The following is a 13,592-nucleotide window of genomic DNA, read 5'->3' as shown; positions in this document are numbered from 1 at the left end:
TTACTTAAATTAAAAAAAAAACACGCGCTTTATAAAATTAGAAAAAAAAATTACTAGCATTATTTGTCACATCATCAAATTAACGTGTCATATTACTAAAAGCTATTTTAGTGTTCCACATTAATTAAGTCAAGATAACATGTTATTGGAGTCAGTATATCACATCATCAAAAACTAACGTCATTGGTCAAATTTCTTTTTTTTTTTTACGAACTTTATAAATACATTTACAATATTTACAGAAATCATTAAACTACATAGTTTTTTTTTCATTTTCCCTATTTATCTTCTAGAACCATTCTTATTAAACTACTTAGCAAATAACTAGATAATTAATTAATAAAAAAAAATTGATGTATATAAATTTATAATATGTATATAATAGGTGGAAGTTCTCAATTTCCTATCAAATGCATCAAATTAAACAAATAAAAGATGTATCCTATTCCTAGCAATAGTTCTTTTGAAGCAACAAATTCCTCAACTATAGAAGAATCTAATCACACCTCAAATTCTCTCTTTTCAACACTTTCCCTTCTCAAACACAAAATCAATCAACTCCATTCATTAGTTTCCATTTTCCTCTCTTCCCCTTCCGATAATTCCATCGCCATATCCAACATCCCTTCTCTTATTCAGGAAATCATCTTCACTGCATCTTCCGCTATGTTCGCTTTCCAGCACACAGTTTCCCCCATTACCGCTCGTGGCTCAAATCTCTCTGCAGACGAAGAATTCTACTCCTCGCAACAAACACAATCTAATTTCTTCTCTTCTGAAACGTATGATCCGATATGGTTTGGTGACGGAACTAATAATGAAGCAACAAATTGTGTAATTGGCGACAAGGGTAAGGCGACGAAGAAAGAGAAATTGTCGTCTAATCATCAAGTTGTAGCTAATTATGATGTAATTGAATTGGATGCAACATATTTATTAGCTAAGTACACTCATTATTGTCAAGTATGCGGAAAAGGGTTCAAGCGAGATGCGAATTTGAGGATGCATATGAGAGCTCATGGCGACGAATATAAAACTAATGTTGCTTTAAGAAATCCGACGAAGAACACCGATAAATCAACAAGCGTAAATAAAGAGGATTTATTGCCGAGGAAATATTCGTGCCCGCAGGACGGTTGTAGGTGGAACCAAAGACATGCCAAATTTCATCCATTGAAATCTATGATATGTGTGAAGAATCATTACAAGAGAAGCCATTGTCCGAAGATGTATGTTTGTAAAAGGTGTAATAGCAAAAAGTTCTCTGTGTTGTCTGATTTGAGAACTCATGAAAAACATTGTGGGGATCTCAAATGGCAATGTTCTTGTGGGACTACATTTTCTAGAAAAGATAAGCTCATGGGTCATCTTGCTCTGTTCGTCGGCCACACTTCGGCCGTCGCTACAAAGTAAACCATATTAAGGTAGATAGGCCAGAAGGTCCAGTATCTCGAGCAGTGACAGATCTAGGATTCATGTTTGGGTTCTCAATTGGTTTTTCTTGTTTTGTTTTTGCAGAAAAAAAAAATTAAGTTTCTTACTCAGCTTCCATAGAATTTTCATGAAAATTTCCACCGATTAATGACTGTTCAAGCCTCCTGATACCTCGTATTTGTTATCGATGCAACACTCGGGGTTCTGTCGAACAGCCCAAGGAAGCTCTTAGCATTCTCAGACATAGCTTCTTTAGAGATTTTACTTTGACTCTGCCTATCATTGTGTATAATTAAATTACTGCATGCTTTAATTAGTTTCTTTTTAAATCAAACTGATGCCTAATTCTAAGCATTGCCTAACTAATGACATCTATATATATTATTTATATATGGAGTCTACAGTTTTAATAGAAAAAATATGTAGATTGATTTCGTTAGTTTTTGAACAATGCAAAAGACACAATTGTAGGTTGAGCTAAATCTAATTGGATTTAATATGTAATTACTTTAATTTGTCCAACTCACATTATATACATGAGCTTGAATCCGAGTGGATGAGACTAAAACAACTAATTTTCAAACTAGGATCAACTTCAGCGAATATAAATTAAATTAAAACTAAGGTGTAATTATAAATAATAAAATTGTACCTCCAGTAGTCTGCCCCTTGATTCTTACAAGGTTTGGTGTCTTCCTTCCCTATGATGCATGGAAACGGATATCAGGAAACGTTATTTCTAAGAAAAATTAACTAGAAAACGGTAATGGAAACGGAAAAGAAACGGAAACGGATACGAAACGCTAATGAAAAAGAGTTTCCGTACAACATAGCTCCTTCCAGGGGCGTTACTAAACTTAATTATGATGCTGCATTATCTGTATACGGATGTGACTAACTTATTTCAACCATTTTCTACCTGCTCTTTAATGTTTATATGTCAGGGAGGGGAATCAAATAGTGCATAATTTAGCTAAATGGACCAAAGATTTCCAGTCCCCTATGATTTTAAAAGGGGGTTTTTTTTTATTAAGAGCATGAACGAGGAGGAGCGGCCCTAGACATTTCAACTATGTTAGCACTCCCGGGAACCGTTCTCCCCGGTTCTTACAATAGGAGGCGTATTTTAAAAGGGGGTAGTCTATGTAAGGATGCCACACAACTAAGGAGATATTTCAATTGCATCCTTAGATAGAAATTGCCACAACTAAGGCCCTGTTCTTTATCACTTAATTTCAGTAACAATCAGTTCAGTTCAATTCAGTTCAGTTCAATTCAATTCAATTCAGTTCAGTTCAGCATTCAGTTTCAGCATCCAGTTTCAGCATTCAATTTCAGTATTAAGTAATTTATCATTATCTATAAATTATCTAATTCGGATAGGCACGGAAGGCACTTGGCTGATTCTGGAGCTTGCAGTAGATGCAGAGGCCATGTTGAGACTTTGTGCCATGCTCTTAGAGATTGCTCTAATAGTAAAGAGGTTTGGAGGAAAATTCTCTCACACCATATTTTCTCTTCCTTCATGGCACATTCTGAGGTCGACTGGTTCTCTGATGGTGTTAGAGGAAAGTTGCTTCCATACATGGAGCATGGTGACATTTTCTTTGCTATTATCTGTCACCAAGTTTGGAAATGGAGAAACGAGGAGATTTTTGGAGATAAAACTGTTTTTATGACAAACTAGCTGATTTCTTCTCGAAAAAACTTTTCTCTATTATCGATAGTTTCAAAGGAGAGTCCCTTGCCAGAGCCTCTCAGTGTTGTGATGTCCATCTCGTGGGATGGAGCAGGCCAAGAGAGGGGGTTGTGAAACTAAATACTGATGGTTCCTGCCTCAGTAACGGTAAGATTGCGGTTGGAGGTGTGCTTAGAGATGCAGGGGGCGCCTGGCTTTCTGGGTTCTCCCAGAATTTAGGGTTAGGTTCTTCCTTTTCTGCGGAGCTCTGGGCTATTCTTACTGGAATCAATCTTGCTAAAAGGCTGGGTGTTAAGAGGCTCTCTGTGGAGTCTGATAATTTGGAAGCAATCAAAATGATTTCTGAGAATCATTCTATGGGTCTTAACAGTCGCAACCTCATCAAAGCTATTATAAGGCTTTGCTCCTCCTTTGAGTTCGTAGAGTTCAGACACATTTTTAGAGAGCAGAATCGTGTTGTTGATCGCTTGGCGGCGGCGGACCATGAAAGGACGTTAGGCGTTACTACCCTTCCTGTTTCCCCTAGTTTCATCTCTCCTCTTCTCTTAGAAGATAGGATTGGGGTTAGCTTTCCTAGGCTAATTCCTGAGTAGTTCGTTGTTGTTCGTTTTTCTTTTCATTTTCTACCAAAAAAAAAGATAAAAGTCAAGAAATGATAGTTTATTAAAGTATATATGGTTTAATAAAAAAAATAAAACTAAAGTATGCATCCATATTTAAATATTAGGAATTGCATCCATATTATGAATTATTTCTTAAATTTATCCAATTTATCAATGTTAGGGATAAAATTCCACCATTTTAGACGTTAGAGGTAAAATTACTTCTGACCCAAAACGTTATTTTTGCACTTTAACCCTTAATTAAAATAAAAAGTTAAGAGTTTATATTCATATGAAGATTTGTATTTAATTTTATAGGCTTTAAATTATATATAAATTTGTGTTTGTATGTAATTTGTATTTTTAATTTAAATTAGACTTATTTTTATTTAATTTCATAGACTTTTATCGAGCCAAGATTTTAACATCCCGGACTTTTATTTGATATTCAATTTAATTTTATATTTAATAATATATTTATTTATTATTGATATTATTAAATTTATTAGAACAGAGTCTAAGATTTTCAGTCGATTTTAATATGGGATATGTAAGGATGCAATTGCAAATTAATTTACGAAGTTTTCATTTTAAAAAGAAAATGTACCTAAAGTTTTATTTATTAATATAGGTGCAAGCTATGTTTATTTTGTTTTTAACAAAGTAAACATTACTTTGTTTTTTTCACCATTAGATGATGGAGTGTAGAATTCATCCAATGGTGAAAAGACACAAAGTAAGGCTTACTTTGTTAAAAACAAAGTGACCATAGCCTTTACCTATTAATATATATCCAAATTTCCAAACTCAACCCAGGAGGAGGGAAAAAAGCCCATAAACAAGTAACAAATGATGAACTCACTATCTCAATGTTTAGCATCATGGTTTTGCTTCGAAGTGTCAATGGATTATCTTGTTATTTTTGTGTTAATTGATTTAAATAAATATAACAAATCAGAAACAAATTTGTGGTCAAAATTCAGTAATTTCATCCTCTAGATAACATTCATTTTGTCCAGTAAATGAAGATTAAATTAACATTATCAAAAAAAATTACATCTCTAACTGCAAAAAGTACCAATTCTGGGCAATCATCCAAAGAACCCTAAATCGAACATAACTTCCCAATTTTTACATCAACAAACACCAATTGATATCACAAATCAACAATCAAAAAGAGAAAACCTCTAAGAGCTTGTGAATTTGGTAACGGCCTTAGTACCCTCAGAGACGGCGTGCTTGGCCAATTCTCCCGGCAGAACAAGTCTGACGGCGGTCTGGATCTCCCGAGAAGTAATTGTCGGCTTCTTATTGTACCTAGCCAAACGAGATGACTCCTGAGCAAGCTTCTCAAAGATGTCGTTGATGAAACTGTTCATAATCCCCATGGCCTTGCTGGAAATTCCGATGTCAGGATGAACTTGTTTCAACACCTTGAAGATGTAGATCTTGTAGGTCTCGACGCTCTTCTTTGTTCGCTTCTTCTTCTTATCGGCGGATGCGCCTTCCTTTGGTAACTTCTTCTCTGCTCTCGGCTTCTTCTCTGCCGGTGCCTTCTCGGCCTTCTTGTCCTCCGCCGGTTTCTTCTCTGCCGGCTTCTTCTCCGCTGCCTTTGGTGCCATTAGTTGTTGTAGAGAGATTAAGGAGAAATAAAATCGTAGACGCTAAAGTGAAGAGGATTCAATCTTAATTTTGAATGAATTGGAGAAGTTCGTGGGATTCAGGCTCGATATATAGAAGAAGAGGGATGAGATGTGATTGGTTAAAACTTTGAGACGCGGATTGATGACGTGGCTATCTTGTTGTGCGTTGGATTTGTAGGAGCTATATTGGACGCTTAGGATTCTTTCGGATTTGGTAAGTCATGTGGTGTTCTGGTATTTGGAGTCAATCTTAGATGACGTGTGCGGTGGATAGGAAGAGAAAGGGAATTGACGGTGAGGATTGATTTTAAGATGTTTTTGTTCTGATTTTAAATTGGGTATTGCTATTTACCGCCCTTAAATTCCTTACTACCGCCATCTTTTGACAATTTTACCCTTTGCATAATTTTTGATTCAAAATTTGAGAAAAAAAATTTGAGAGAAAAATTTAAAATTTGGCCTAAACGGATGCGGCATCCGTTCGGCCCATGGTGGGGGCGGACGCGGCACTCCGACCGACCCATGGCAAGAACGGATGGCGCATCCGCCCCCACCATGGGCCGGGCGGATGCGCCATCCGTTCTCACCATTGGTGGGGCGGAGTGCCACGTCCGCCCCCACCATGGACCGAACGGATGCCGCATCCGTTTAGGCCAAATTTTGAATGTGCAAAATCGTAAAATTTTTAGTGACGAAAAATACTAAATCGTTCAATTTTTTATGACGAAAAATGCAAAATTCCCCAATTTTTTGTGACAAAAAATACAAAATCGTCATGAAAAATATGTATTATTTTCATGAGTTCTTTGATAAAAAAACATAAATTTTAATGTTTCCGACTCGTAATCGTCCATTTTCGTGGTTCAGGTTGTTACACATCAATTATTTTCATAATTTCAATTATTGTTTTTCGGGTTTATGATTTTGGAGAGAGAATTTTTAGTTTTTGATCAAAATTATGAGAATGGCAAAAAAGTCCAAATGAAGGCGGTGATAGTAATTTGAGTGCGGTATTTAGCTGCTCACTTTTAAATTTCTAACCAAATTTTGAAGTTTGGCGGTTCTGTCTTATGGGAATTTTAATTTATAAACGCGGGCAAAAATGAAAAATACATCTAAAATATAAAACTACTTTCCTGAAAAATTACTACCAATAAGGTTGGTTTGTTTCGCGGAATAGAAGAATAATAGAATAGTTATGTTTAAAGAATTTGTTCTCCCTATTTCAGTATTTTCTTCTATGTCCCTCTCACAAAACAAGAAATGTACAAAAACGTGAACAATACGAAAAACATGAAAACGTAAAAAATGCTAAAAACACAAAAACGTGACAATACGTGAAAAATGCGATAAACAAGAAAATGCGAAAAATGCAAACAAAACACGAAAACGTGAAAAAATAAGAAAAACATAAAAAAACGTGAATGACACGAAAAAGTAACAAAATGCGAAAAATACAAAAACAAAAAAAAACTAAAATGCGAAAAACGAAAAAAATGCAAGAAAATACAATAACGTGAATAACACGAAAACGTGACATAATTGCGAAAATTGCGAAAATATGAACAAACGTGGAAAACAAGAAAATTTGCAAAACACGAAAAAATGAAAAAACGTAAAAAATGCAAAAAAAGAAAACATGAAAATATAAAAAATGTAATAAACGCATTTTTCACATTTTCATGTTTTTTACGTTTTTTCGCTTTTTCACGTTTTTCGATGTTTCCACATTTTCGTGTTTGTCCACTTCTTCATCTTTTTTTTGTGTTTTTTTTTTCATTTTCTTGTTTTCATGGGTTTTTTCTACATATTTTTCTTATTTTTACGTTTTCATAGTTTTTCACGTCTCTACATTTTTGTGTTTTACCGTTCACATTTTTTTTTTGTTTTTTCATGTTTTGCGTGTTTTTTTGTGTTAACATGTTTATATGTTTTTCGCGTTTTCGCCCTTTTCCACTTTTATTTCGTTTTTTTCTTTTCTTTTCGTGTTTTTAATGTTCTTTTTTTCTGCGCTTTTATATTTTGTGTTTTTATTGTTTTCCACGTCACGTTTTTCATGTTTTTACAATTTTTCTGTTTTCATGTTTTTATTGTTTTTAATGTTTTTTCGTCTTTCATGTTTTCCTTTGTTTCTGTTTTTTATATAATTTTAAAATATATATTAAATATTTGAACAATTTATAGTAATAATTAAAATTTTAAAAGAAATAAGACATTACATTTGAGGAGTAATGTTATCTTTTCAATAAAAAAAAATTATTTATTCCATTCTATTTTATTCCACAAACTAAACGTATGAATAGTTATTACTAAGGAATTTATGTTTCATTCTTTGTTATTCTATTCTTTTGGAATGGTCATTCTATTCCATTTCATTCCGTGAACCAAGCGGCATATAAAAGTATTAACAAATAAATAAATTCAATTTATTTGCATGTTAGAAATTATGAATTTTTTGAAAAAACAAAAACTCTCTAAAATTTTGCTTTTTAATAATAGAAATACTATATTGCCAATCTCAAATCCACAAATATAATTAATATAATTTTAAAACACAGTTAGAAATACTCTTTTCCTTAATAGTTATCAATAACATCACTTTCTTCGTTGATGATAATTCAACTGTGAGTGAGACGTCGTTGGGTTAGTAATAGAATTTGAAATTAATAAGTATTGAAAAATATTTAGAAGAGCGTTGTTGACTACCTTTAAAAATGTCCTAACAGGGTACATATACTCCTTTTTGTAGCGTGCTTGTCTTAATTGGGTCGTTTGTCATTACTCCTATTAATTATCATTATTCATATTAATTGTAACTATTCCTCATCCTAAAAGGAATAACAGTTTCCTCGAGATTCTACATAATTATACAAGAGGTATAATGACATGGTAGTATACGAATTCTGACCAATCCCTTATCTAATCTTTCATGTGAATCTCGATAGACGTGGCTTTCAACGATTCTCTTGAGACACGGCTTCCTTAGATTGATCGCTTATCACAGGACTTGTCTTATGCAGATTCACATGTCTTGTTGTGGGGGCATTCCCATATAGATCTGTCTATCTCATTGTGGGATTCCTCAAATTCTTGCCTTTTTGTATATTTTCTCATTGCTAACGGTTGATGACATCATTTGCGAATCCGAATGTTATCAGAAGCCCCTTTTAAGAGTCTAAAAATACTTTAAGGCTTTTCAACTTCTAGGCGTGTCTTGCACTTAATGCTCGTCTGTTAAACACATTTCCCCATGCCAGTAGGAGTGTGACACATCATCAAGCTTTCCCGCTTCTCTCTCTTTAAAAGGGGGTTTAAACGGTGAGGGGAAAGTTTACTTTGCATTTTCTTAATCCTACCATCTTCTTCCAAGGCAATTTCGACAGAAGCTTTACTTTCTTCCTGCAATCTCCGGTGATAACAATTTTTACAATTATGTAAGTATTTTTTACCTTACTTTTGTGCTCTCCTTTTATCTGGCTTTTTATCACATATCTTTTTACTTTGCGTTTTTGTTTTACTTTGCTCACTATGAGCCTTGACGGCCACACTGATACACATTCTGAAGAGACATATTATGACCAACTAGCACCCATCCAACCTTCCATTTCTGATCAACCTTCTAACTCCCCTTCTAATGAGATAAAAGAGATTAACTCTTCTGTCCTTAGAAAGAAGAGGATAAAAACCCTTAGGATGGTTTCTACTGAGTCTATTGTGACTCATGATAACATTGATACACTCAAAGAGTCATATCCTTAATGATGTCTTCGTCAATGAATTCTGCTTTCTAACTGTCTATGGTGACCTAACATGACAACAAACAGTCAGAAAAACGGTCAGAGTCTGGCGAACCCTCTCAAATGCCTAAGTCATAATGGTACTTGAGAAAGTATGAAATGAGCTTGAAAGCAATTGAATAGGAGATAAAGTATTAAGAATTGCATACCTGAGGCTCTAAAATCAAGGTTATTTATAGGTAATTTACTTACACAAAGCTTGTGTGCCTTTACACATAGCAGCTTCATATTGGGTTTGGACCCTATATTTCCTCTCGTTCCATATTAAGTGGGAGTTGGAAGCATGCCTTTGGGATCCAGAACAATTATTAGTCCACGTGTCCGCTTAGGCAGCTTCCAAGGCTTTCTTCAGCACTAAGCTATCGTCGGTTATTCATCGGCTTTAAGGAGCTTAGGCCCAAATGCTAGATCCGAGCCTCAAGCTAATGGTTTGGCATTCAGACCCATTTATATGTTGCTATATCAGATGTCCACCCCCTTACAAAACCATAAAAGTCCTTTAAGGCTTCTTTGTTTCGATCGAAATATTATTTGAGAAGTGTGCCTGACATTAATGATGTCATTCTAAAGCCACACACCAATCGTTTTCCCCAAAATCCCATTATTAAGGGCTGCTTTGATTACCCCTAATTTTTTTCAAAAATATCGTTTGGGAGCTGCCTGGGACCGCCTAGGAGTCGTTTAGACCCGTATAGGACCGCTTGAGACCGCATAGGAGGTCAAAAATCGGTCAACCGATTTATGTCGTCCGATTAGTGGAAATTGGGACGGTGTTCTAAAAATCAACGCCTTGGCCGATTTTTAGAACACTAGTCTTATATCAATTAAGGAGCAACATGCTTGGCTCCGGAGAATGACCATCAACCTTCCTGAGAGTAATGAGAGGGCTCATCTTCCACCCTCATCAACAAAACTATGAATATTCACTCAGTACCTGGAGCGGGAGATGAGATTTCCTCTCCTTGAAAGCGTAGTTGCTATTTTGAATGAGTTTGTCATGTGCCCTATCAAATCACTGTGAACGCATGGCTTGACCTTCTCAGCTTCAACCAAGTTTGTGAAGACTTGATAGTTGACTTGATTAGAGAATTGTTTCGGAACTACTGGCATCCCACGAAGACGACCCTTCTTCAAAGAATAACACTGAGATTCTACACAATTGTACAAGAGGTATAATGATGTGGCGATATACGACTTTTGGCGAATCCCTTAACGAGTCTTTCATGCGGGCCTCGGAAAACGTGGCTTTCAACGATTCTTTAGAGACAAGGCTTCCTTAGATGGTTGCTTATCATAAGACATGTCTTATGTATATTCGTATATCTTGATGTGGGACTTGTCTCATGCAGATCCATCTATCTTGCCGTGGGATTCCTTAAGTTCATGCCTTTCTATATATTTGCTAATTGTTCACGGTTGATGACATCATTTTTGAATCTAGATGTTATCAATTGTCAATAACTCCCTTCATATTCTTAAAAATGAAATGTGATGCTTTCTTGTGGAAGGTTTAAATCTCGAGTAATTTGATTGTACTCAATTAGTTATCTTAAATAGCTTTTACAAAAATAAAAAACTATTGAGACCTAACAACAACACCATTGCACCCCTCTCCTCTCTTCTTCTTTTTCTGCACCAATTTGGCCCCCTTTCTTTTACACCAAACCCATAAAAGTAATGCTATCTAATTGAGTCATTCTTCCTCTTCCCACCTTTCCTGTTTTTTCTAGTTCTTTTTTTTCTTTGTTTCGTTGAGTTCATTTTATTTGGATCTCATATATTTTATCGGATCTTTGTGAAAAGAAATGACTCAAATTTGATGGTTCAAAATCGTTCAGATGACTCAAATGTGCTAAACACCATCGCAAATCCATTTGTTCCTGTCACACCCGACCCAAACGACATCGGGTATGAACGAAAAATAGGATACTGAACACTTAACAGCCTAAAACCCAAACGTATTTTCTAATAGATACAAATTTATTTGGAATACCTAAAGTTTTATTAAATTATTTGGCTTGGGCTTGATAATTCTATCAAGCTTCCTACGTATCCCGAATATCTTTGAATCTTTAAATCGAGAATCAAAGCCACGTAGTTCTACCGATTTTAGGTAGTTCTCTTCACTTAGGTAGTTCTCTTAACTTATGAACTCATTTTAACTTATTGGCACGTTGATTGACACACTAATAACTTAATTGTATATTTCACTTTATTACCATATAATTTAATATATATAAATCATTTTATCAAAACGAAATCAAATCGAACAACGATTTATCAAAACGAATCAAATCGAACAACGTTTCATCAAAACGAATCAAATCGAACAACGTTTCATCAAACCAACACTTTATCAAACCGAATTCGTAATCAAATAGATGTAAAATTATATTTCAAATCATCAAGCATTTTCAAAACGTAATACTAAATTTGCGTGTGTGTCCATCCTCGAATTCCACCCGTGTAGCTTATCATAACATCAATCACATCAATAATCGAGATATCTCATTCATATCTCGCATTGCCTAACGTTAGGACTACCAGCCGTGCACTCTAGCCATACCGCCCTTAGGTATGGTCTTACAACTTACAACTCCTACCCCGGGCAATCCTAGATGGACAAAACCATTTTATCTTTCTTTCAAAATATCACAACATAAAAGTCATATTTGAACTTCATTCCAAATCACAGAAATAATAATAATAACAACCGCAACAGTTTTCTCAATCTAAAACAATTCGCATAAGATCGTCCAATTCATTTTCTCAACTCAATTTCAAAATACCACAAAAATAAATAATTATTCTTCAAATCATCAAAATCAAAAGTATATAAATATTTTAAACAATATATACTAAACATTTTAATAAAACGTATTCAAAACTACTTAAATCATTTAAAATTGAGACTTATTTTTATCCGGAATAGTTACGTATAATACTAAACGGTATCGTTAGTTCCGACTGAAGATTCAGTTTAACTCGTTACGGGTCATAAGTCTACTTGTACTAATTTTATATTCAAACTCTCGTACTAATTTTATATTCGACTTTATACCGACTCTACTTAGCAAATATCAGTATTATGCCTTCTATTTTTAAGGTATTTTAATTATAACTATTAAAGTTTCTTAAAATATTCTATTGATAGAATTTAAAATAATCGAAATATTCTTATTGGATTATTTTCTGTCACTGAGATAGTAATTTTGAACCGACGTAGTTAATTTGGACCGATTATACCTTAAACTCGTGACACTGCTAAAAGTCCATTAATACCGAATTTCACTTTAATAAATCTAAACGACCACTACTTTAAAATTTATATCATAGATAGTAATCCATATGCGATAAATTATTAATCGTAAAACTGTTAAAATTAGACGAACCAACGGAACTAAACTTACTCAAAATCAAACTTATAATATTTTTAAAATAATTTAAAATCCAAAATACAATTACCGAAATGTCGTCGGTCATCGAGAATTACATTGATAGCTGGTCCAAAATATCGTCGTCGGTCACCGAAAATTAATCGGTGTGATCAGTTGACAGTTAATCCGAAACAAAACAAAATCATTTTCCATTACATTTTGGTTACTTCAAATTCAAAACCAGTGAAACAATTCACAGAAAACAAATATCAAATCTCATTTAATAAATCCCTTTTTTTTTCAATAAGTAGATCTAAAGATGTATTTTTATGTTAAAACAACTTCATAAAACGTTTTGTGGTGAAGCTCTTAGCCTAGTGGTTGAGAGCTTACCTATGCTTTGGGAGGTCATGGGTTCAAATCACATCCGGGTCTGGTGGAGATTTTTCTTTCTTTTTTAATGTAAACGCATTACGCAAAATTTTTTTAAAAAAAAACTTCATAAAACGTTTTCTTCTTTTGGCAAGTGCTTTAGAAAACTATAATTAAAACTCCACAACATCAAGATTTATTCTCAAAAATAGTACCCATATTTTTTTACAAAAGATATCCTTTTTTTCTATGATCCATCCATATATATATATACTTTCTAATGTACACATGTCATATTTAAGTTAATTCTATCTATAATCTATACACATGCCATAGACATGGCATATAATTATACAAGTATAACATGTTGTAGGACACATGTCCATATATATTTATATATATTAATTATTAAATAATAATATCAATTCTTTTTTTTTTTGTTCTAAAATCTAATTGAAAAACTCATTCACGTATATGATTTTGTATTAAATCAAATATTTGTTTTGATCCTTCTTAATTTATAAATTTTTATAAAATCTACTCAAAACTTTTTAATTTAAACTTAAAGACAATAAATTAAACCCAATAGTATATTTAATTCATAATTAATTAACTCTAAATTCTATATCGAAAAATTTTAGACACGGACGTGACAGTTCCGTACTAAA

The 13,592-nt window shown here is 33.7% G+C and overlaps 2 protein-coding genes across 2 annotated transcripts; one reads left to right on the top strand and one right to left on the bottom strand.

Moving 5' to 3' along the window:
- The first annotated feature begins 549 nt into the window (after positions 1–549).
- Positions 550–1,413, top strand: LOC136222558 (protein SENSITIVE TO PROTON RHIZOTOXICITY 2-like). The gene has a single exon (XM_066010314.1). It carries the CDS (start codon positions 667–669, stop codon positions 1,411–1,413), a length of 747 nt encoding a protein of 248 aa, XP_065866386.1. The 5' UTR covers positions 550–666.
- Positions 1,414–4,689: 3,276 nt separating this feature from the next.
- Positions 4,690–5,445, bottom strand: LOC136224132 (probable histone H2B.3). The gene has a single exon (XM_066012390.1). It carries the CDS (start codon positions 5,355–5,357, stop codon positions 4,923–4,925), a length of 435 nt encoding a protein of 144 aa, XP_065868462.1. The 5' UTR covers positions 5,358–5,445; the 3' UTR covers positions 4,690–4,922.
- Between the last annotated feature and the right edge of the window lie 8,147 nt (positions 5,446–13,592).

The sequence above is a fragment of the Euphorbia lathyris genome, chromosome 3 (assembly GCF_963576675.1).
Source record: "Euphorbia lathyris chromosome 3, ddEupLath1.1, whole genome shotgun sequence".
Taxonomy (NCBI): Eukaryota; Viridiplantae; Streptophyta; class Magnoliopsida; order Malpighiales; family Euphorbiaceae; genus Euphorbia; species Euphorbia lathyris.
This window is presented reverse-complemented; position numbering and strand designations above follow the sequence as displayed.

What these genes read in the sequence shown, in the direction of transcription:
- LOC136222558 (XM_066010314.1), top strand. Translation starts at nt 667, where the DNA reads ATGTTCGCTTTCCAGCACACAGTTTCCCCCATTACCGCTCGTGGCTCA.
- LOC136224132 (XM_066012390.1), bottom strand. Translation starts at nt 5,357, where the DNA reads ATGGCACCAAAGGCAGCGGAGAAGAAGCCGGCAGAGAAGAAACCGGCG.